The sequence below is a fragment of the Aotus nancymaae genome, unplaced genomic scaffold (genome assembly GCF_030222135.1).
Source record: "Aotus nancymaae isolate 86718 unplaced genomic scaffold, 86718_ANA_hifiasm-v0.15.2.pri h1tg000004l, whole genome shotgun sequence".
Taxonomy (NCBI): Eukaryota; Metazoa; Chordata; class Mammalia; order Primates; family Aotidae; genus Aotus; species Aotus nancymaae.
Genome location: NW_026988415.1, coordinates 21,049,226 through 21,075,787, shown reverse-complemented (window position 1 = coordinate 21,075,787; position 26,562 = coordinate 21,049,226). Strand labels below are relative to the sequence as shown.

The 26,562-nt window shown below is 36.6% G+C and overlaps 1 protein-coding gene across 1 annotated transcript; it reads right to left on the bottom strand.

Moving 5' to 3' along the window:
* Positions 1-1,123: 1,123 nt before the first annotated feature.
* Positions 1,124-2,563, bottom strand: LOC105721618 (actin-related protein T1). Its single transcript, XM_012458714.2, has one exon. It carries the CDS (start codon positions 2,363-2,365, stop codon positions 1,238-1,240), a length of 1,128 nt encoding a protein of 375 aa, XP_012314137.2. The 5' UTR covers positions 2,366-2,563; the 3' UTR covers positions 1,124-1,237.
* Positions 2,564-26,562: the final 23,999 nt, after the last annotated feature.

The window sequence follows — 26,562 nt, the reverse complement described above, 5'->3', positions numbered from 1 at the left end:
GTACTATATTGACAGTAGCGTTTTTCTAGATTAATTTGAAGGTGTTATTCCACTATCTTGTTTCTTTGTGGTTTTGATAAGTTACCCGTAAAAAGTAGTTTGCTGTTAAGCCAACTCTCTGAAATAAATATAAAAATGAAAAGAATTGACTTATAGTAACTATAGGGCTTGACAGTTTTCATGGTTGTGTTTAGGTAGCGATGTGATATCTCTAAAAGTGGAGATGAAAAGACATGTGAAAAATATAATTTTTTTAAGTGAATGGTTTTATTTCATTCAGGCTGAAATTTATAATAGAATCTTTTCTTTTTAAAAATTTGATACACCCTTTTCTTCCAACTGCATTACCTCTCATTCCATGCTTCAAGTGTAAAGTATGTGGTGTCTTTACTTCCGTACTCTTCTTGAAATGCTTATAATATTATAAAATCCCATTTATTTATATATGTATTAACTTAATGAGAAGTATTTCTGTATGCATAATTTATTCCATGATCATTTGATCGATAACTATTAACTGTTTCCAGTGTTTTATCCATAATAAATGATGCTATATATAGCCTTGAGATTAAAAATGGTAAAAACATACAACAACAAATTAGAAGTACTGATTCTTAATGCTGCAACTGGGAACAAGGACCCTGAGCTTAGCGAGCCTTAGAAAACGGTGATTTCTGCGCCCAACTGTTTTTCCATTGTAATTAGTGTTTTGATCTCATAACAGCAGAGCAAGAACCTTACTGTACTAACTAAAGTACAAACCAGGTAAAATGACTTGAACCCTTAGACTAGTGGAAGATTTCTGGTTCTGCTTTATTTCCTTCCTTTTCCCACACTTTTCTTCGTGATTTAGTCTCCTGGGAACTGGGCCTATCAGAACCACCTAAGATAATAATTTAATTTAAAGATTCTCGGGATCCTACCAAATCAAGTTCCTAGGTATGACTCCCAGGCACCTTTTGCTATAAGTCCTGTATATGAACATAACCTCAACATAGAATCCAAGGTTTTCTTAGGAGAAAAACATCTTAAGAGGTCTATGGGAGAGAAGAGAGTAAAGAGCAACCTAAAGATTCCTGACATATATTCATATATCATAGTGATACTACGAGTAAACTGAAACTTGAAATGATGAAACTTTTATTGAGCATCATGCTGAAGCCCAGAAGAAAATGCCGCCTCCCACTGGGACTCCTCTAATCTGGCACTTCAAGATGTCCCCTCTGCTCAAGGATCTTTAAAAGCACTTTCTTTGAACCACAGATGTCCCATACTCCTTGAAATCCACAGAGGTGACCCACATCGGCCTGAAACTGCTCATAGAGGTCATGATGGATGCACCAATCCATGCAGAGAAGCATCTATCAGGGGAAGCAGTGATCTTGATGGGAGTACCTTTGGAAGCCAGCTGCAACAATTCTTTCATGAGCCTTTCCTCCAGCCCAGGGAAGAGAGTGGTGCCCCCGGAGAGTACAATTTCTGCAAAAAGGTTCTTCTGGATGTCAGTGTCACACTTCATGATGCTGCTGGAGACCATTGTTGAGAGTCCTGGGCTTTGGATGCCCAGCTGGTCAGGTGCAAAAAGAACCTCAGGCACTTGGAACAGCTCATCCCCAAAGTTGATGACGTGTCCATCTGGCAGTCTGTATGCTCCCAGGACCTGTCCCCGACACTTGCGTAGCTCTTCCTCTGGCTCAAAGGCGATGTAGCACAGCTTCTCTTTGATGTTATTTACCATGGCCTTGTTAAGGATGCAAGGGAAGTTACACCCGCTAGCAAAGAGCCTGGTGAGGTGCTCTGTGATGTCCCTCCCTGCCATATAGAGTTTGGTGACTGCGTGAGGCAGGGAGTAACCCTCATAGACGGGGACAGTGCAAGTGACCCCATCACCACTGTCCACTACCAGGCCTGTGACACAGGCAGAGGCATAGAGCGCTGCCACTGCATGATTAGACAGGTAAAAAGCAGGCACACTGAAGTTCTCAAACATAATTTCTGCAGCCTTTTCTCGAATTGCACTAGGGTTCAAAGAGGGCTCGGTCATAAGTACAGGCTGTTGGCTAGGTTTTACTCGCAGCTCCCACTCAAAGAGATGTTTCCAGAGTGTCTCCATGTCATCCCATCCTGTTACCAGTCCACGCTCAATGGGGTAGTGCAAATATAAGGCCTCATACTTGTGCAGGGCTTCTTGCCCCACTAAGTACTTCTGATTGGGTCTTGCTGAAGGCTTGTTGAATTTAGGATATCCCAAGACAGAGTTAATGACATGGTGGGGCCCAAGCTCTCCAGACAGGCCTGCTTTGCAGAGTCCTGACCCGTTGTCAAAAATTACAGCAGGAACATCTAATATGTGCGGATTAAACATGTCTGTGGCATGCTCTTCTGGACTGCCCCCAAATAAAGAAAGAACACTTACGTCACTTTGTGAGATGACAGGCACCTTTAGAGTTTTTTAAGCTGCAGAGTTCCGAAGTTCTCAGGTTATCACCCAGGTAGAACTAGTAGGCTGCCTTCAGTCCACAAGGAGAACCCATCCTCAACCTTTGAATCTTGTCTCCTTTCTGTAGGCCCAGGGCCTGCTGAGGCAACATAAAGGGTGATTGCTCTCTATGTCACAATCCAGCCAAGGCAACAATTGTCCCCCCTGAGACTCAGAGGGGCGGGGTCTCTTGAGCATCAGAGAGGTGAGGCCTCTTGAGCATCAAAGGGGCGGGAGCTCTTGCCATCACGGGGGTGGGGCCTCTTGAGCCTCACAGGGGTGGGTCCTCTGAGCCACTAGTACTCCCTACTCAGATAGGAAGCCAAAGAAGTCAAAACATACCTACAGAGCTGCGAGAAACACTATTCTACATGCTTTTGCCCAGAATTCTGTGGTCACTTTTTTTAGATATATATTTAGAAACAGAATTTTTGAGTCATGTGACAACCCAATGTTAAATCATTTGATTTTAATTTATGTAAGTTCTTTGTTCCAATGTGGTGGTGACACTTTACATTTCCACAGTCACTGTAGGAATGTTCCTACTTCTCCACATGCGTCTAAATTCTATTATCTGACTTGATGATTCTAGGCATTCTAGTGTGTGTAAAATGTTATCTTATTGTGGTCTTGATCTACAGCTTTAAGTATCCATGTTGAGAATCTTCTTTATGTGCTTCTTGGCCATTCTAATCTCTTCTTGGGGGAAATGTCTATGCAGACTCTTTGCTCCTTTTTCATTAGGTTGTCTTTTGATTATTCCATTGTAACTGTTCTTTGCACATTCAAGAGTCTAGTGTTTATCAGATACATCATGTGCATACATGCTCTTCTATTCTTGTCTTGTCTTTTCACTTTCTTGTTAGTGTTCCTAAAATTACAGAGCTTTTAAATTTTAAAGTTGTCAAGTTTCTCTGTGTTGTCATTTGTTGTTCATATTTTGTGTCATATCTAAACATTCATTATAAAATTTAAGATTCTTAAATTTTTTTTTCTTTTAAGTATTTTAAACTTTTAACTATTAATTAGTTTTTTCTAATTTTTATTTATGGTGTGCATTATGTTTTCAACTTCATCCTTTTGGCTGCAGTTCTATCCAGTTGTTCTAGCACCATCTGTCGAAGATAATAATTTTTCCCTCACAGAATGGCTAGTACCCTTTTCAAGCAACAGTTGACCATAAACAGACACCTGGGTTTGTTTTTGGACTCACTGCTCTATTGCATTGATCTGTATGTCTGTCATCATGCTGGTAGCACACTGCATTGATTTCTGTTACTCTGTAATAGATGTTGTAGTTAATGAAGTTTGAGTACTTATTTGTGCTTCCTTTGCAAGATTGTTTTGGCCATTTTGGGTCCCTTGCAATTCAATATGCATTTTAGGATCAACTTGCCAATTCCTTCACAAATGTCACATGGAATTTTGATAGACATTGCCTTGAATCACTAGGTCAATTTGGGGAATATTATTATCACCTTAATAATGTCAACTCTTCCAGTCCATGAACATGTGATTTTATTTTGCCATTCACTTACATATTATTTTAGTTTCTTCAAGTGATATTATCATTTTCAGAAACTTGTATACTAGTTTTGTTAATTTTTTATTTCTAAGGTTTTTTTAATAATTGGAATTGTTTTTGTTTTCGTGTTTTTTTTTTTATTTTATCTTCGATTACGGGGGGGATACATGTGCTTATTTGTTACATAGGTATTACATGTATAATGGTGGGAGTTGGGATTCTAGAGTACCCATTAACTAAACATTGGACATTGTATTCAATAGGTTATATTTTATCTTTCCCTCTTCTCCCACTCTCATCCCTTTGGAGTCTCCAGAATATAATTTGTCCCTCTTTATGTCCATGTGTATTATTTGTTTAGCTTCTGCTTATAAGTGAGAACATGTGTATTTGATATTCTGCTTTTATGTTAGTTTTCTTAGGGTGATGGCCTTCAGCTCCATCCATGTTGCTGTAAGAGACATGACTTTATTCTACTGTATGGCTACATAGTATTCCATTGTGTATATATACCACATTTTCTTTTACTAACTGTAGACTCATAAGTTGGTTCCATAACTTTGCTATGGTAAATAGTGCAGTGATAAACATGTAAGGGCAGATGTCTTTTATATATAGTGAATTCTTTTCCATTGCTTAGATACCCAGTTGCAGGATTGCTGGATCAAATGGTAGTTCTATTTTTAGTTCTTTGTCATATCTATATACTGTTTTTCATAGTGAGTGAAGTAGCTTACTTTCCCACCAGTAGTGTATAAACATTCCGTTTTCTCCACATGCATGTAAACATATGTTGGTTTTGACTTTTTTAACAATAGTTATTCTTACTGGTGTAATATGGTATCTCTGTGGGGTGTTTATTTGCATTTCTCTGATGATTAGTGATGTTCAGCATTTTCACATGTTTGTTGGCAGCTTGTATGTCTTCCTTTGAGAAGCATCTATTCATGTTCTTTGCCCACATTTTAATAGGGTTATTTGTTTTTTTCCTTTGGATTTGCTTATGTTTTTTACAGATTCTGGATTTTAGTCTTTTGTTGGATGCATACTTCACAAATATTTTCTCCCATATTATAGATTGTCTGTTTCCAGTCCAGAGATATGGAGGAGGAGTTAACAGAGATAAGGATATATATAATACTAACCAAAATTCCTAGTATTTGTTGATACATGTTTGAGAAAATGGAGAGACAGCCAACCTCTATAATTACATATGTGTTTCAAATTTGGAATTCAGAGAATATCGTGGCTTGAGGGAAAATTCCACAATCTGAAATATACATATTTCAATTCAAATCTAGATTAATGGATAAAGTCGACTAAGTAAAAAATACAGATAGAAAACAAGATCTCAGGCACTCCTACACTTGGGTTCTATGTACAATAGAGAAAAGAGAGATAGACTAAATGTATACTGTGAGAAAAGCTAGAAAGAGAACACCATTGCAACAACAACCAGAAATATGTTCTGCTCATGGTAGAATTATTAGTTCTAGATTTGACCACCACAAACACTGTTAACAACTACAAAAGTAGATAAAATATATGAGGCATTTGTTTTCAGGCACTGCTAATATGTATCTCTGAACTTACATTTTTGAAATTAAATAACATAACCACGTTGATTTGTAGAAATTATCAAGTGGTCTAACAAATGTGAAATTATAGCTTCAAAAGAGCAGATAGGAAAAATAGAGCATAAGAAAACAAAATCAAAAGCAAAAACACATGCTACTTATGATTCCACCTCTATTATGTAAATAGTTTGCTAATCATCACTTCTGTTCCTACAGCAAGAAAAAGTGGAACAAACTAAAAATGAGTAAATTTTATTTGCCTTGTCAAAGAACAGAGGCTGCAGGGCACACCACCACTAGAAAATTCAGAGAAACAGGAAAAACTTACAGCTGAGAACTGCTTATCTACAGCCAAAGCCACTAGAGGCATAAATTAGTTGGAACACTCAAGTGCTAATTTTGAAAAATTGTTGAGGCTGATTGTAAACTAGTGTGAAAAAAAGCAAACAAACCTATGTGGGTTTCTACATCAAGGAATATCAGCAGATTATCAAAGTGAGGACTGGAGAAAGATTTTCCTCTTGTATCTGTCAGGAGACTGGAAAGAATAATTCTTGTAAAACATGTCAAAAGATGTTTTTATAAGAAAGATCAACTCTAGGCTTCTGTTTCACCAAAGACGAAAGAGCCATACTGCTGAAGAAACAATTGTGAGGGTCAGAGTTCAGAGAAAAGTTTATTAAACACTGAGATTTAACATAAGATAATAGAAGGCTTTATATCTTCTGCACCTCACTACCACATCAATAGACTTCAGTATAATAAAAGAGGATTAGGGAAAAAATGAACTGCAAAATGCAGTCCTCTAAGGAGTACTCAGGAAAGCTGAAAGTCAAGAGAAGAGGCAAAAACAGAGACACAAGAGGATTTTAAAGCTTTTACCTACTACAGATAGAACAATCATTAAACATAGCCCCCAACTCCTAGCCATATAATATAAATGTTTGCACTATGGGTTTATGTACTCTAGTCCCTATAATTGATACAACATGTGAAAGGAAGATAAATCTTGGGACCCCCAAATCACTAAGCCAAAGGGTGTCAGGCAATCCTGCCTCCCATTTTATTCCTAGATAATATAGCTACAAAGAGGCCAGGCGCAGTGGCTCACTTCTGTAATCTCAGCACTTTGGGAGACTGAGGAGAGGTGTATCACTTGAGGTCAGGAGTTCAAGACCAGACTGGCCAACATAATGAAACATCATCTCTACTAAAAACACAAAAATTAGCCAGGCCTGGTGGCATGTGCCTGTAGTCCCAGCTATTTGAGTGGCTGAGACTGGAGAATCGCTTAAATCCGGGAGGCGAAGGTTGCAGTGAGCCAAGATAGCACCACTACACTCCAGCCTGGGTGGCTCGTTCTCAAAAAAAAAAAAAAAAAAAGGCAACAAAGGAAAAAAAAGACTTCATATCTCCATCACAATTTACCCACAAGGAAATTCCTTGTGGATCTCAAGATCTTTACACTAAAACAGTTCTGTTGAATTTCACCCTGACAACGTAAATTGACAGCTTATCTTCACAGGTGCCAGACAAAGACCAGAGCTCAAAGTTATCCTTCTGCTCATCTGAGACAAATGCATATCTGATTACTTTCTCTGCCCTATTGTTTATGTAAAAATGCATATTTGCTGGAGTCAGACTAAGGCATACGTGACTATTCCTCTATTCGCTTTCACATGTAAATTATGTATTCGTGAAAGGCTAATCAAAGACCCAAAATATCATCTACCTGTGACCTGGAAGCCCCTACTTCCAGAGTTGTCCCACCTTCCCAGATAGAAAGAATGTACATCTCATACATAATGATTGATGCCTCATGTCTCCCTAAAATGAATAAAACCAAACTGTTCCCTGACCACTTTGGATACATGTCGTCAGGATGTCCTGAGGGCTGTGTCATGAGCCATTGGTTACTCATATTTGGCTCAGAATGAATATTTTCAGATGTTTTACAGTGTTGGACTCTTAGCAAAAAACATGTATAGCTTTCTTAAAAACATTACAGGACATATCAAAGGCAAGAAAATGCAGTCTGAAGAGACAAATCAGGCATCATAACCAACTCAGATGTAACGGACTTGAGAATTATCAGAAAAGGAATTTAAAATAACAATGGTTGATATGTTAGGGCTGTAACAGAATGGCAAAAACACACAAGAATGTACAAATGATGAAAGCAGAGAGGGGAAATCTCTAAGAAATAATCAAAGGGAAATATCACAAATAAAAATGCTCTAACAGCAATGTAAGAAAAAATTGTAAAGTAGGAAATTCCAAGAAACATTTTCTCCACAGACACACTAAAAAATTGAGCAAAATTTGTCAGAATCAATTTTGATGGAACACAGAAAAATAGTAAAAAATATTACAGCAACCAAGCAGACACTGAATTAAGTAAAGAGTGCTATGAAGAGAACAGTAAAGCTTTGTGGAATCTTAATCCAGCTTTCCATAACCCTATCTCTGGTGTGGCAGTAATCTTGAAGATGGCAATTAGTATTCTCAATAAAGTTAACTGACTCTAGAGGGAGCAGAGTGGACCTCATTCACAAGTAATAGTGTTTGTCAGTTATGATCTTTCTAGGGTTTCCTTGAAGAACTTCTAGAAGGTTCTTGCTATTGTTTTGGCTAATGTGGAATTCTCTGATGGAAGAAAAGCAGCTAGGCAGAGTATGTTCAAAAAAAACCAAAAAACAAAACAAAACAGTGAAAGGCAAGTGAACAAGCCACTGTTGCCTGGAGCAAGGTATTAGAGTCAAGGCAAGCAATGAAGACTCCAAAAGTCTGTGTGGAAAAGCTGGAGGGAGTGTTATTTTGGGGAATAAGGGCTTTGAAAATCTTCTGAATATAACAGGATATTTAGAAAGCCATAAACACAACCATAGCCATAGGCATGGTCAGAAAAGTCCCGAGAAGAAACAAAACTTTCACTTATAGCTGATTTTGAGGCTTAACATAAATGGGAAGTGAAAGCTAAGGCAGAAGTATAAAAGGCCTGGTTATATGTTGAATGAGTGCTTCAATAAATGCTCAAATGACAAAGACTGGGAGAGTAATTAAAATTAATATTAAAAAAAAATTTACCTCAAATGTTTAAAGAAATCTTTACATGATCACTAAATAACCACAAGTCAAAGGAACTTCAGAGACCATGTATGACAAAATACAGTTTTCAAAAATAGTTTAGAAAAGTCACTAAACAAAAAAGTTAGTACTGACCCAGCAAGCAACAACAACAAAACCTTGAGGAGGAGGAAGTACCTGATATCTCTGGGTACTACATTATATTATTTAAAATTTTCAGTTTTCAACAAAAATTTATGAAACATGCAACAAATGAGAGAATGTATGGCCCACTCAAAAAAAATAATAGAAATTGTTCATAACAAATCACACATACACACACACATATACACACACACACACACATTAGACTTAGGAAAAAATCCTTTTAATTAACTGTCTTAAATATATTCAGAGATGTAAGAAAATCACAGACGAGGATGCAAATAAAATAGTAGAATAATGTCTCAATAAATAGAGGCTATCAATAAAGACAAAAGTTATAGAAAGGAACTGACAGGAGTTCTGAAGCTGAAAAGTACAATAGGTGAAATAAAAAATGTACTAAAAGATTTAAAAAGTACATTTGAGAGAACAAAAAAGAATTAACAAATTTAAAGAAGAGTTAATTGATTATCCAGTTTGATGAGGGGAGAAAAGCAGAAAAAAACAACAGAGGATAGAAGATACAGGGCAGGTCACAAAGGCTACTTGAAAAAACAATGGCCAAAAATTTCTCTTTTTTTATAAAATGCATAAACCTACACATCTCATAAGTTCAATAAACTCCAAATAAGATAAATATTAGGAAATCCCCAACAATATACATTATAATCAAATTACTGACTACGAAAACAGCCAGAGAAAAGTAATTTGTTATGCATAAGTGATCCTCAATAACAGTAACAACCAATTCCCCATCAGATACCATAAAAGCCAGAATGTAGTGGGATAATATTATAGTTCTAGAAATTTAGAATTTAAAAAAATTCTAATATTTAAAAAATATATTGACAAAATTCTATATCTGGCAAGATTATTCTAAAAAAATAAGGAGAAATTAAGACATTCCCAGATAAAAACTTCTTTTGTGTCCAAAGATACAAATAAGTTAAAGTGAAAAGATGCAAAAGATATTAAGTAAATAATTGTACAAGAGACAAAGGACATTATATATTGAAAAAACTATAAATTCATTAAAAGACATAAAAATTATAAACATATCTACACTTAAAAATAGAACCCCCAAGTACATGAAGAAAAAACTGCCATAAGTAAAGAGAAAAATAGAAAGTTCTACAATAATAAATGGAGACTTCAACATGGTATTTTCAATAATTAATAAACCTACCAAACAGAAGACCAATAGAGGCAGTAGAAGACATATATAACATTATAAACCACATAGGCCTAACAAACTAAAGGATACTATGTCCCAGAATAGTGTAGTGCACATTCTCCTGAAGTTCGCATAGGAAATTATTCAGGATAAACCACATGTTAAGAAATCAAAGTACATTTTCAAAGTTTTAAATTATAAAAAGTATCTTTCTCAAACACAATAAAATGAAACAAAAAAATAACAGATTGAAAACTTAAAAATTCACAAATTAGTGAAAATTAACAATACACTAGAAAATAGCCAATGGGTCAAATAAAAGCCACAAGGAAATCAAGAAAGTACTTTGAGAGGGAAGGAGGGAAATAAAGATTGGAGTGAAGTAAATGAAACTGACAAAGAAAAAAATAGAGAAAATGAACTAAAACAAAGTTGAATAAGAAGCGCAACAAACCTTGCAAAACAGCTAGAGTTACTAGAAGAAAATGTATAGAAAAATCATTAAAATCAGAAATGAAGTAAGGACATTAATTATGGCCTAACAGGAATAAAAGGAACAGTAAGGGAATACTATGACCAATTGAATGACAAACAATTAGATAATCTAGATCTAGTAGAAAAATTCCTACAAACACACAAATTGCCAAAAATGACTCAAGAATAAATACAAAATAGGGACAGATCTGTAACAAATAATGGGATTAATTTAGTAATCACAAGCCATCTAATCCTTAGTAAAATTGATAAGCCTCTTGCAAGGCTAACTAATGATAACAGAAAAACTTTAGCCAAGTTAAATTTGAAGGAGTTTGATCAATGAACCAATTTGTGAATCAGGCAGCCTTTTGAGCCAAGGTAGATAGGCTCAGAGGCTATGGCACAGCCACGTGGTGGAAGACAATTCATGGACAGAAAAAGGAAAATAATGTACAGAAAACTGAAATGAGATACAGAAACAACTGGATTGGTTACAGCTCGGTATTTGCCTTATTTGAATGCTGTTCAATCAGTTGAATACATTTGATTGGCTGAAATTCAGTGATTGGCACAGGTGTGGGCTACATTCTGTTTACATCTCCACTTGTCGTAGTTTATGATGTACAGAAAAACCTTTGGGCTGAATTTAAAGTTTGTAAGGAGGGAACTGTAGCCTAAACTTGATTTAACACTAAGAAAAAAAGGGCACAAATTACGAGTATTGGTCATGGAAGAGGGATCATTACTATAGGTTTAATGGATATTGAAAAGATAATCATAGCATATATCAAACAACTCTAGGCCAACACATTTCATATCCCGGATTCAATGGACCAAATTCTTGAAAGACAATCTGGCAAAATTCAAACAAGAACAACATAGACAATCTGAACAGGCATATATCTTTTAAATGTATTTTTTAATGTAAAGTCATTTTAAAAAGAAAGCAACAGGCCCAGATGGGTTTGCTGCAGAATCCTACCAATCATATGAAAAAGAAATTACATCAATTCTCCACAATATCTTCCAGAATATAGAAGCAGAAGGAATACTTACTCATTTTATCAGGCTGTAGTGAACTCATTATTTTGTTTGCCTCAGCTTCCACTGTCATTACAAGTTTAACTTTCTCAAAACAGAAGCAGGGCTCAGTTACCTTTGAAACAGTATCCAACTCTACACCACACTCAAATGATTTGAGATGGTGGCAAAAGATAAAACTGTAAAGGTATTTCTTTCACCTCACAGACTGGGCTTGCTGCTGTCCCTCTGCTGCTTACTTTAAATGGACGATCCAGTTATTTGTCCATGAACTTAAACTGACCCATAGTCTATTCCCTTAAGTATGTACTGCCAGTTACCATGACTCTTCATTTCTGGCTCTTGACCTGGGAACAGAAGGCTGCCCTTTGCATTCTTTATGCCTTCTTTGCCCAGGATTTATGAGTAAAAATCTTTGAATTTATTTTCTATTATGGTGGTGTTTTAAATTTGCAGTTTCTATCAGAAGAACCAGAGACTACACAAGGATGGCTTTTCCCTAGAACACTAGGAAGGGTGGAGGATCCAATATACTAGACTTTGAATAGCACCCACATAAGATGATGAACATAATTTATAAATACATATGTGTTTACTGCTCTACCAACTGGTCATTACTCCATTACTTTTCGTCTCTTCAGGCCTTCATATTCCCTAAGATGGATTAATATTGAAATCAGGGTAATTAAAAAGCCTACAATTGCCTCTATGTGTTCAAGTTAAAGAAAGAATCACACTTCTCTCAGTTTAAATCAAATCCAGAAATCATTAAGCTTACCGAGGAAGACATAGCAAAAGCTGAGAGAGACTGAAAACTAAGTTCCTTGTACTGAACAGTTAACCAAGTTGGGAATGCAAGAAAAACTTCTAGAAGGAAAGTAAAATTGCTGCTCCAGTGAACATATAAATTATAAGAAAATACAATGGTCTTATTGCTGATGTGGAGAAAATTGTAGTTGTCTGGATAGAAGACCTACCAGCCACCACACTCCCTAAGCCAAAACCTAATTCAGAATAAGGTGCTAACTCTCTACAATTCTATGAAGGCTGAAAGAGGTGAGAAAGCTGCAGAAAACAAGTCTGAAGTTAGCAAAGGTGGGTTCACAAAATTTAAGGAAAGAAGCTATCTCCATAACATAAAAATGCAAGGTAAAGCAGCAAGTGGTGATATAGAAGCTACAGCGAGTTATTTATAAGATTTAGCTAAAATAACTGCTGAAGGTGGCTACACTAAAAGATGGATTTTCTGTGTAGATAAAGCACCCTGATATTGGAAGAAGATGCCACCTAGCACTTTCACGCTAAAGAAGAGGTCAGTGTCTGGCCTCAAAGCTACAAAGAGCAGGTTAACTCTCTTGTTAGAAGCTAATGTAGCTGATGACTTTCAGTTAAAGCCAATGCTTATCTACCATTCCAAAAGTACTAGGGCCCTTAAGAATTATTTTAAATCTATTCTGCCCATGCTCTATAAATGAAACAACAAAGACTGGATGACAGCACTCTGTTTACAGCATGATTTACTATTTTAAGCTCACTATTCAGACCTACTGCCAAGAAAATAGGATTTCTTTCAAAGTATCACTGGGCCTTGTCACCCAAGAGCTCTGATGGAGATGTACAAGGAAACAAATGTTATTTTCATACCTACCAACACAACATCCATTCTTCAGCCAATGGATCAAAGAGTCACTTTGACTTACAAGTCTTATAATTTAAGATATACATTTCATAAGGATATAGTTCTCATAGATACTGATTCTTCTGATGGATCTGGGCAAAGAAAATTGAAATCTTCATGAGTGGATTCACCATTCTAGATGCCACTGAGAACAACTGGAGGAGGTTAAAGTAGCAGTATTAACAGGAGTTTGGAAGAAGTTGATTACAACCCTCATGGATGACTTTTATTAGGCGTTAAACACTTCAGAGAAGAGAGTAACTGCAAATGTGCTAAAAATAGAAAGATAACTGAAATTAGAAGTGGGATCTGAATACATGACTGACTTGCTGCACTCATGTTAAAGATTTAATGGGTAAAGAGTTGTTTCTTATGGATAAGCAAAGAAAGTGGTTTCTGAACAAACCACTCTTAACCCATTAAAGCTTTAATATGAGTTTGTAGCAAGTCAGTCATGCATTTAGGCCCCACTTCTAATTTCAGCTGTCTTGTTATTTTTACCACATCTGCAGTGACCCACATGTGTGTTTATTGCCGCTCTACTTATGATAGCAAAGACATGTAACCAACCCAAATGTCCATCAAAGATAGGCTGGATAAAGAAAATGTGGTACATATATACCATGGAATACTATGCAGCTGTAAAAAGGAATGAGATCCTGTCCTTTGCAGGGACATGGATGAAGCTGGAAGCGATCATCCTCACCAAACTAACACAGGAACAGAAAACCAAACACCACATGTTCTCACTCATAAGTGGGAGTTGAATAATTAGATCACATGGACACAGGGAGAGGAAAAGCACACTCCGGGGCCTGTCGAGTGGTGGGAGGCAAGGGTAGGGAGAGCATTAAGACAAATAGCTAATGCATGCTGGACTTAAAACCTAAATGACAGGTTGATAGGTGCAGCAAACCACCATGGCACACCTATACCTATGTAACAAACCTGCACATCCTGCACTAGTATCCTGGAACTTAAAATAAAATACAATAAAATTAAATTAAATTAAAACAAAACAAAAAAAAGATTCACAAGAATATCATATTTCATTGACTAAGATGCCATGGATTCTTAAATGCCCCATTATTAAAAAAAAAAAGTGGTTTCTCCTTGTTAAAATGAAGTGAACATTGCTGAAATGATAACAAATAATTTAGAATATTACATAAACTTAATTGATAATGCAATGACAAAATTTGAGAGAATTGACTCCAGTTTTAAAAGAAGCTCTGCTGTGGGTAAAATGCTATCGAACCACATTACATGTTACAGAGAAATCTTTAATAAAAGACTTAATGCAGAAAACTTCACTGTTGTCTTATTTTAATAAATTGCTTCAGTCATTCCAAAGCCACCACCACCCTAATCAGTCAGCAGCCATCAACATTGAGGCAAAGTCCTCCACCACCAAAAAGATATGACTTCCTGAAGTTTCAGATGATCACTAACAATTTTACTAATAAAATATTTTTAATCAAGGTATGCTTATAATGCTATTACACACTTAATAGACTATAGTATAATCATAACTTTTATATATACACTAAGAAATCAAATTATTGATGTGACTTCCTCTATTGTGATATACTTGAACTGAACTCACAATATTTTTAAGGTATACCTGTATTTTACTAAGCAATCTGAAATGTTATGTCCACACAAAAAGCTGCGAGCTGAACAGGTATGCTTACTGCTGCTTTATTCAGCTTGCAGCTTTTTGGAAGAAACCAAAATGCCATTCAATGAATGAAGAAATAAATGATGAAAATAAATATTATTAAATCATTGAAACACATGGATGAATGAATGCCGATTTTGGTTAAAGAAGTCAATATATATGGGATGCATATTGTGTAGTTTTATTTATAGGACATTCTGGAACAGGAAATCATAGAAAATGTAAAAAGGTCAGTGATTTCCAGGGCTTCAAGAGGAAAATCGGAGTGTTGACTTGGTGAAGCACACACACATTTTTAAAGTAGAGAAATCTCCTATAGTGTGCTACTGTAATGGTGAATACATGACATTATGTGTTTGTGAAAACACTTAAGACTTTATAGCACAATTAATGACTTTATAATGGATGTAAAGTTTTGGAAAAAGACGTATCCTAGGAGATTGGGGGAATTTCAGAATTGATTACAGAGTGTAACTAAACAACCTCAATGTGTTAGAAATGTATAAAAAATACTGTCATTTTAGAGAGTGGAGGCAAATGTTGCTGAACTAGATAACTTTGGAAATGAGTGGAATTTGTAAGACTAAATGCAAAAGACACTGTACATAAGCTCTGTAATCTAGTCAATAAGGTTGTTTCCTTCAGAAGTACAGGTAAACAATTCTGATACCACTTTATATGCATGCTAAAGTTGAACAATTAAATAAATGGATAGTGGATAGTAGGCACCAGGTTTCTCACTGTTGAAGTGAGAGGTTACCAATAAGTAAAGGCAAGAGGATAGTACGATCTATGTGGTATTAACTGGAGTTTAAGACATCAGTATAAACTAATATTTAGCTTGATGTAGATACAAATGATGTTATATAGAAAAATATGTGCATAGTTAGCATACAAACATATATTTTCTTGATCTATCAGCTGAGAGGGCCTAGAAGTAATATCTCAGTAACAAAGTGGAAACCTAGATCTTAGATCTTGATTTCTAATATAATTCTCCAGTTAAAAGAAAGAACTCTTATGTGGGAGCTAAGCTATGAGGACGCAAAGGCATGGGAATGTTACATTGGACTTAGGGATTTGGGAGAAAGGGTGGGGGTGGTGAGGGATAAAATACTACACTTTGGGTATAGTTACACTGCTCAGGTGATGGGCACACGAAAACCTTAGAAATCACCACTAAAGAACTTATTCATCACCTGCCTATGTACACGTGGGCACAGGGAAGGGAACAACACTCACAGGGCTCGGTGGGGGGTGAAGGGGAGGGACAGCAGCGGGGGCAGGGAGGATGGGGTGGGATAACACCGGGAGAAATGCCTGATGTAGGTGACAGGTGGGTGAGGGTGGAGGGGATGGAGACAGCAAACCACCATGGCATGTATGTGCAAACCACTATGGCATGTATGTACCTATGTAACAATCCTGCAGGATGCAGGATGTGCACATGTACCCCAGAGCACAAAGTACCAAAAAAAAAGAAAAACAGAACTTATTCATGTAACCAAATGCCACCTATTCCCCCAAAACCTATTGAAATAAAAAACAAAAATTAATTAGAAAAAAGAAAAGAATAAATTGATGGTAAAACGTGGCAATGTTGATTTGGGAAAAAATAAATACATATGTTTTAATTTTGATATATGGAGCTTTGAAGACAATTTATATGCTTCTCTGAACTAATTAATAATTGCAATATATAAAATTTTTCATGTTAAAATTAAAATCAGAGAAATATTTGAATAAAAAATAATAATGTACAAAAAGGATTCAGGGTATATTAGAAAAATGTCTGATTTTAGGACTGGGGAAGAAAATATAAAAAATTATCTTATAGTGCCAAAACATAAAAACAGTGCTAAAGATACAATTCAAAATGTAGGGGGTATGTCAAATGTGGTGACCAAAAGGATAAGCTAGTTGCCAAAGTTAGAAAATATAAGCAACAAAATAAATAAAGCTGTATGGGATTATAGCCCAATATATAAATAAATGCTTTCAAGTACATACTGATATCAATAAATAGTTGAAAACAATTAAAATAAGGGATAAAGGAGAAATCTGGCTTGCACAATAATTTCAAATAACTTATTTAGATACTCTACATTCAGTGAAGTGCCTCTGCTTTTCACATGTGTGCTGCATATAATGACCTGTTTCCAAAGAGTACAGTATGGAAAAAAGTAAAATGGTAACTTTAAAGTGGAAAGGCCAGTCACAGTGGCTCAAACCTGTAATCTCATCACTTTGAGAGGTGAATCGTTTCAGCCCAGGAGTGAAAGATCAGTCTGTACAACATGGTGAGACTCTGTTTCTACAATTAAAAAAAATTAGCATAGTGTGGTGGCACATACCTGTGGTCCCAGCTACTCAGGAGGCTGAGGCAGGAGGATTGCTTAAGCCAAGGTGGTCAAAGCTTCAGTGAGCCATGTTTGTGCCACTGCACTTCAACCTGGTTGACAAAGGGAGACACTGTCTCAATTAAATAAAAATAAATAAATAAATATAAAGTAGACAAACCTAGCAAGCCCTTCCTCATCCAGATAATCACAATGAACATTATCAGAATAAGTAATATTGATAATAGGTATAATATGCTATAATGAAAATGAAAATTGATGTCTGTAGCAATCGTCCCAAAAAAGTAAACCCCAGTCTAATCATTTATTTATTTTCTATAAGTATACACATTCTGCCATATTAATATTTCTCAAAACTCCCAAAGTCACCAAACACAAGGAAAGCCTGAGAAACTGTCACAATTAAGAGCCTAAAGCAACTTGATGACAAAATGTAAAGTGTTATCTTGTATGGAATATTGGAGCAGAACTAAAGGATATTAATTAAAAACAGTAAATCTGAAAAAGTTATAGGCTTAAATTCTAACAAAGTATCAATACTAGTTTATTAATTATAACAAATATACTATACAAAATTAAGTCAATAATAGGTAAAAATGTGTGTGTAAAATATGAGAACTCTTCTGTCTTCAAATTTAAATTTCTTATAAAAAGCATTTCAAAAATAAGTATGAAATAATTCAAAATTTGATTAAAAATATCAGCCTGTAGCATACTTTAAAACCATCAGAAACCAGTAAAAACTCTAAAACATCATAGTAAAACTACTGAAAATAAGAGCTAAAGAGAAAATTTTTTCTAGCTTTGTTGAGGTATAATTGACAAAAATTGTATGTACTTAAGGTATATAGCACAATGTTTTGATGTACATATATTGTGAAATGATTGCCAAAATAAAGCTAATTTACATGTACATCACCTCACATTATTGTGGGGTGTGTGTGTGTGTGTGTGTGTGTGTGTGTGTGTGTTGAGAACCTTTAAGACTGACTCTCGGGAAATTTCAGGTATGCAATACAATATTGTTAACTACTAATATATTCACCATTGATACAGCATTATTAACTATACTCAACAACCATTCTACTCTGTGTCATGCGTTCTAGTTTTTTAGATTCCATGCATAAGGGAGATTATGCAGAATTTGTCTTTTTGCGTCTAGCTTATTTCACTTAGCATAATGTTATTCAAGTTAATCCATGTTTGAAAAACTGACAGTATTCTCCTTTTTTTAAGGCTGTATGATAGGTCATTGAATTCATATACTACATTTTTTTAATCCATTGATTTGTTGATGGACATTTAGGATAAGTCCACATCTTGGTTATTGTAAACAGTGCTACAATAAATATGGGAGTGCAGATATTTCTTTAAGACATTGATTTTGTTTCTTTTGAGCATATACCCAGAAATGAAATTGCTGAATTATATGGCAGTTCTATTTTTTATTTTGGGGGGAGCTTCCATACCATTATTCATAACGACTACATAAATGTACATTATCAACAGCAAAGTAAAAGTATTGCCTCTTCTCCACATCTTCACTAACACCCTATTTTGTCTTTGTGATCATAACGATTCTAACTGGTTTCAGGAGACATCCTTTTGTGGTTTTCATTTGCATTTCGCTGATGATTAGTTTTTCTGAGCAGTTTTCTTATACCTCTGGCCATTTGGATGTCTTCTTTTGAGAACTGTCTATTCAAGTGTTTTGCCCTTTTAAAAATTAGTTTCTTTCTTTCCTGACTTTTGAGTTGATTGATTTCCTAACATATTTTTGTGTGTTCTTTTCAGAAATATCTATTCAGGTATTTTTTCTCATTTTAAAATAGGGTTATTTGTGTGGTGTTTTTTTTTTAATTGAGTTTTTTGAGTTTCTAACATATTTTGGATATTAACCCTATATCAGATGAATAGTTTGCAAATATTTTCTCCTACCCTATAGGTTGTCTCTTAATTTGATTATTTCCTTTGCTATGCAGAAGCTCTTTAGTTTCATGTAATCTCATTTGCCTATTCTTCCTTTTGTTGCCTGTGATTTTAGAGTCACATCCAAAACAGTAATAGTCCATACCAGTATCAGGTAGCTTTTTTCTACAAGTTTTCTTCCAGTAGTTTTACAATGTTAGAATTTGATGTTTAAGTTGTTAATCCATTTTCAGAGAAATTTTTAAAGCAGACAAAAAGGGCCATATTTTATGTAGGAGTGAAATTATTAACAATTTTTCCAACTTATCAAAAACAGTGGAGGACAGATGACTATGGAATGATGAAATTTTTATCCAGTAAAAAGATTTCTCATAAATGAAAAAAAGGTGAAGACATTTTCAGGTAAACAGAAGTTGACTGAATTTATTGCCAGCACACCCTCAATAAAATAAATACTACAGGGAGTTTCTCAGGCTAATGGACAATCTCTGATTTACAGGGAGAAACTAAACATATCAGAGATGGTAAATGTATAAACATTAAATATTATTTTTCTTCTTTTAATTTTTGTAAAAGGCAACCGACTTTTCAAACCAAAGCATTTTCACTGCAAAGTATTGTATTGTGGATATGGAAATGTTCATCAAAGGAAATTAAATCAAAACAATAATATAATTAATGGAGGTAAACTGAATTGTATCTTTATAAGTATTTTCAATTTTATGTAAAAGGGCAAAATATTAATTCTGTAGAGATGTTAAGCAGCATATGTTATCAGGGAATTGAAGATTAAAACAGCAGTGTGATACCCCTGCACATCTACTAAAATATCTATAATTCAAAAAACCAAAAACAACAAATGCTGGTGATGGTGTGGAGTAACAGGAACTCTTATTCTTTGCTAATAGGAATGCAAAATGGTATGGCCATTTTGAAAGAGAGTTTAGCAGCCTCTTACAAAACAAAACATACTCTTACAATACAGTCTCGCAATTGAGTTTCTTGTTATTTTCCTAAATGATTTGAAACCTTACAGCAATGTAAAAAAATCTTCACATGAATATGTATAGTAGCTCCATTTATAATTTAAAAAGCTTGGAAGCAAACAAGATGTTCTTTATTAGGTGAATGGAGTGAATTATGGTCTTCCTGTATAATAAAATATTATTAAAAGATAAAAATATGATAAAAATGTAAATATTATTCAATGACAAAAATTAGCAAGCCACCCAAAGATATGAAAGACCTTAAATGTATATTGCTAAGCAAAAATAAGCAATCTGAAAAGACAATATATTGGATAATTCAAACTATATGACATAGTGAAGCCAAAATGATGGCGAGAGTAAAAAGATCAGTGGTTGCCAGGAGTTTGAGGTTGAGAAGAAGAAATAGATAGGTGAAACACAGGCTATTTTTAAAGCAGTGAAACTATGCTGCATGATTCTGTAACGATGGATACATGCCGTTATACATTTTCAAAAACTCATAGGATGTTTATCAGAAGGAGGGAATCCTAAAGTAAGTAACAGAGTATAGTTAGTAATAATATATCAGTATAGAATCATCAATTGTAACAAGTGTGCCGCGCTAATGTAAGATGGAAATCAAGGGGAACCAAAGGTGCGAGGGTATATATGAAAATTTTATTGTCTTTGCAATATTTTTTATTCTAAAATTTTCTAAAATTAAGGTTATTAATATTTTTAAGAGAAGAGTGATATCAGCAAGATGAGCAACTAGAAACCCCTAGTACTCTTCCCTCCAAAGAGAACCAAAATAATGAATAAATAACTATAGTATATTTTAATGAAAATAACTTAAAAAAAAACAGCATGAGAGTACATAAAAGGAGAAGCAAAAACCCCTTAGACCATAGAAATGCAGATAGCTTCATATAGAATGGAAGGAAACACCTTGCCTCCACTACCACATCCCCCAGTTGAGATCAGTGCACAACCAAGAGGGACTTCTCCCTAAGAAAAAAAAAGGTAATCAGCCAGGCACGGTGGCTCACGCCTGTAATCCCAGCACTTTGGGAGGCCGAGGCGGGTGGATCACGAGGTCAGGAGTTCCAGACCAGCCTGGCCAAGATGTTGAAACCCCGTCTCTACTGAAAATACAAAAATTAGCTGGGCGCGGTGGCACGTGCCTGTAATCCCAGCTACTCAGGAGGCTGAGGCAAGAGAACTGCTTGAACCTGGGAGGCGGAGGTTGCAGTGAGCCAAGATCGCACCACTGCACTCCAGCCTGGGTGACAGAGTGAGACTCTGTCTCAAAAAAAAAAAAAGAAAAAAGAAAAAAAAAATAGTAATCAAAAGGACCTTAGAAACTCCCATCATCACTGGAGACCTCTGCAGTCCTCACAAACATTAAGCCTAGCTCAGGGAGCTGTATAGAGTCTGTATGATTGCCTTTTCTCTAGAGAAGGAGATGACATTGTGCACTGCCACTTTGGCCCACACAGCTACTGCACTGCACCATCTTGGAACCAGAACTACTGCTGGATTGTGTTCTGCTCTGGGGGCAAATAGCCACAGGATCCTTCCATCTTTGAAACTTCGTTGTTGCTGAACCAACTCCACCTGGTGGCCCACCATGCCTGAGCTGAGCTGCTGTTACACTCTACCCTATGGGACCAAGATAATGTGAAGCCACTTCATCAGTCCTTCACAGTTGTTGCTATACCCTGCCCCTTGATACCTGAGCTGAAGTGACACCCAGTATATTGAGAAAACATTTCCTTGGTGGCCCAGAGTAGGCGTGCCAATCTGTGCCTGAGCTGAAGTTGTGCCATACCTCTGGGGAATTGTTGCCTTTCCCACTCAGAACAGTCAGTTCCTGCTGTACGTCTTTTGAAGCAGCACCCTGCTTTCTGGGAAAATAATGCCTTGGTTGCAAGAACAATCACATAGCTCTGAGACTGAGCTAAACTGGTACCCTGTCTCCTGGGGAAACCATGTCTTGGCTGCCTAGAGCAACAACACACTCCTGTACCTAGCTTGAAGTGGCACCTTGCCTCCCAGGGAAATGCTGACTTAGTTGCCCAGAGCAGTTATGCACCCCTGTGCCTTAGCTGACATAGGGCCCTGACTTTTGGGAAAGCAATGCCTTTACCATCTAGAATAGCCACAACACTCTGACCTAAGCTAAAGAGGTGCCTCACCTCCCAAGCAAACACCTATGTATCCTAAGGCTGACTTGCCATGGTATCTCATGTCCTAGGGAAACAGAGCATTGGTTACATGGAAACATTCTACTCTACAAGCCAAAAAACTCACTGCCCTGCTTTCCTGGAACTGGACTAGCAGCCTAGAATCTGAGCTGTTAAGACAAGCCTCTCTTCGAAGAGTGGAATCATTGCTGTGCTGCTCTCTATTCCCCATGTCCCAAGTGAAAGCTGTGCTCTGCCATACTAGGGTCCTTATTGCTAGGCCTCACAGAGTCTGAAATACTGCTGTATATCACCTTCCTAGGGTCCAGAGTCACCATGATGTGGTGCCTCATCCTATGTGGGCTGAGTTGTCACTGTGCCTTATGGACTCTGGTTCCTGAATTGCAGCTGTGCCCTGTTCCTTATGCCCAAACATTTAGAGTACTCCGTTCACAGAACTGGGCCAGTGTGGTACCATGCCCACTAGGGTCAGAGTCATAGCTAATACCCAGCCTCCTGAGCATGAGTTGCTGGTATGCACAATAAAGTCCCAGACTCCAGCTTTGTGGGAAACCCGCATCCAATTCTGGCTTGAGGAGTTAACCTGCACATCAGACCCAGGTGCCACACTAGGTTCACTAGACATTGAGCCCAGGATCCTAGCTCCACTGTTGCTCTGAACACCTGTGCAGTAGATCCCAGCACAGCTGCAACTGCTTGTAGGCTGTGTCAGGTTTGACCCTGATGATGATCCCTGAAACTCCTCAATCTGGGGAAAGGAGAACAGGAGGACCCCAAAGCTCTTGCTACTTAGGATCCTAATAACCTATGCTGTTTTCACCTCTACCCAAAACTCCTATAGTGTAAGCCACTAAGGCACCCACAGTCATTGCTAAAATTGATCACATGTGAAGGTGTTTCACAGGGGCTATGGCACTATATCTGCACTCTTCCCAACAAGCACACTAAGACTCATCTACAGGCGAGAGTAGTATTTCTTTATGAATGCCACTCTATAATATTTAGAAAAGGTGATTGTTCTATTAGATGCACAGGCATCAACACAGGGATGCAAGAAACGTGAAAAAGCAAGGAAACATGACACTACCAAAAGAACACAGTCATTCCCAGTAAATAGTCTCAAAGAAAAGAAAAGTTACATATTGACTGAAAAAGAATACAAAATACTGATCCTAAGGAAACTCAGCAAGATATAAGATAATAGAAACAGACAATTGAATGAAGTTATTAAAACAATCTATTCTCTAAAGGAAAAATTCAACAGAAAGAGATATAAAAAAGAACCAAACAGAAATCTTGGAGCTCAAGAATTTAAGGAACAAAATAAAAAATAAGGCCATGTATGGTGGGTCACATCTGTAATCCCAGCACTTTGAGAAGTCAAAGCTAGAGAATCACTTGATGCCAGGAGTTCAAAACCAGCCTTAGGAACATAGAAAGACCCCATCTCTGCAATAAATAAATAAATAAGATGGAAAGTTTCAATAGAAAACTAGATTAAACAGCAAAACAAATATCAATTTGAAAATATGACATTTAATATTGGTCAGGCAGTGGAAGAAAAAAGAAAAAAAGAATATAAACTATTAGATCTAAGAAATGAATTCAGTGAAGGTTTAACATATAAAGTTAACATGGAAAAAAATCTGTGGCATATCTAATAATGACCTGGTCAAAAAAGAAATCAAGAGAGCAATCTAATTTACAATAGCATCAAAATTAAATGAAATACATGTAAATAAATATAAACAAGATGAAATAACTATATACTGAAAACTGTACAATATTGATGAAAGAAATGTAAGAGGACAAACATAAATAAAAAGTTAGTCAATATGCATGGAACAGAAGAATTGATATTGTTAAAATGCCCACCTTATCCAAAGCAATATATAGATTCAATGAAATCCCTATCAAAATTTCAATGACATTTTTGAAAGAAATAGATAAACATTTTAAAATTTGTAAATTCTTAAAAACAATTTGAATGCATCACACCTCCTGACTTAAAATTATACGTTGTTTAAAAACTGTCATAATCAAAACTGTATGGTACTGGCAAAAAACAAACAAACAAACAAAAAAAAACAACCACACATTTGCTAGGGGAACAGAATAGAGAGTCCAGAATTAAATCCAAACATTAGTAGCAATTTTGATGGAGTTGGAGATCATCATTCTAAGTGAAGTAACTGAGGAATAGAAAAACCAAATATTGTATGTCTTTACTTATAAGTGGAAGCTAATCTAAGAGGATGCAAAGGCATAAGTGATATCATGGACTTTGGGGACTCTGAGGGAAAAGTGGGAGGGGGGTGAGGGATAAAAGACTACATACTGGGTGCATTTTATACTGATTGGGTGACGAGTGCAACAGAATCTCAGAAATCACCAGTGAAGAACTTATACATGTTATCAAAAACCACCTGTTCCCTAAAAACTATTGAAATAAAATTTAAAAAATATACTAAATTTGAAAAATCAAAACTAAATAAAAAATAAAAATTAGACAAATTCTTTCATGGGAAAAATTAAAAATATCCTTAAAAACTAGAGGGTAATGGAAAGTAGCATAATAAATTCATTATAAACATTGCTGGAGGAGGGGAAACAAAGGAACTAGTTTTAAAAAGAAAGATGAAAAGGAATAATTTAAACGATAAATAATAATTTAAAATAAAAACGATGGCAACTTAACAATACTTACTAAGAAAAGCAAATATAAAAACAAATATGCAAAGAGAAAACTAGTTTGTCTTTTTCTTTCCAAGATGGTGGATTAGAGGCTTTAGGATGCCTCAATCACTTGGAAAGAGCCAGAGAGTACATAAAGATTAACTCAGTGAGCTTCAGTTTAAGAAGGAAAATGAGAATCCACCTGAATTGTGAAGAACACCCCAGATTCTGAGGCGGAGAATGTTGGCAAATAACCACTGTGACAGCATCCAGCTGATTAAAGTGTGTGAAGCCTCAGTATGTGAGAGAGGCAGAGGCTCTCCCTCTGTGACTCACCTTCCCACTGGGGAACCCAGCAACCCAGGCTGAGGGAAAGTACCTGGTTTCTGCCAAGCCATAGAGCTAAATTGACGAGATCCTTGGTGACACTGAGATGGAAAGACACTGGGGAAAAGCTGCTAACATTTTCCCAGACACAAGAGTGAGAGCAGGACACCATTTTTTATCTAGGTACATACAAAGTCAATAATTACTTAGTGACCTGGCATTGTGGCCACGAGGCATTTTAGTCTTAGAAAAGAGATTAGAGTGCTTCCTCTGGAGTGGGATGGGACCTGCACAGCCAGATTTGTGGAAAGTATCTCAGCAGTAGGTGTTGGAATTGTATTTTTCCCCATCATAGGCCTTAAGTGGGAGGATAGCTACTGTAGCTATGTTTTCTCTTAAGTGATGAGACTTTCAGCCCTGGCCAGATTAGAAAGCTGAAACTTGTCTGCATGTGTCATTGCTAGATGCCCCAGTCTGCTTCCCTGAGATTGTGATGCGGCAGAGCCCTCTCCACTCCACATCTAGACAGATCTGGCATTTGAAGAACCTCCTCACTTAGATTAGCAGCCTGAGTCACCCCACCTTTCCTGTATAGAGATATGGGTACAGGAGAGCTCTCTCTGCTTTATGCCCAGGCCTACATTCAGGCAGTTGAAGCACCTGGTGGCCTAGTTCTGTAGCCTGAGTAACTCATCCTTCCTGTGCAGAGACTGTGGTGAAGTTAGGCCCTCCTTGCTCTATACCCAGGCAGGTATCCAGGCATTCTGAGCACATGCTCACTCAAATTGGCAGCCTGAGCTCTCTGCAGAGATCATGATGCAGTGGGGACTTTACACTATGCCTATACAGTTCTCCAGGCAGCTGAATACCCTCTCATCCAAATCAGCAGGTCAAGTCACCCCAGTTTCTGTGTTCAGATTGCACTGAAGGAGAGCCCACTTCATTCCATGCCCAGGCATCTCCTGGATAGGAATGTGGGATGTCCCCCTCTCCATGCAGAGAATGTGAAGCCAAGGAGGTTTTCCAGCTCCACACCTAGATACACAACTGGGCTCTTGGTGGCTACCCATTGTATTCTCCTTTGGTGCGCACGCTTTTGCTCGACACTGGGGACATGTAAGCCCATTTACAGGTCCATCTTGCCCCCTGCAACCATAGGGATATATAGGAAGCAAAGAATACTGTTCATTCCACTGATCGGCCTGTTGGCTGATGCTTCTGCCAGTAAATTA

What these genes read in the sequence shown, in the direction of transcription:
- LOC105721618 (XM_012458714.2), bottom strand. Translation starts at nt 2,365, where the DNA reads ATGTTTAATCCGCACATATTAGATGTTCCTGCTGTAATTTTTGACAAC.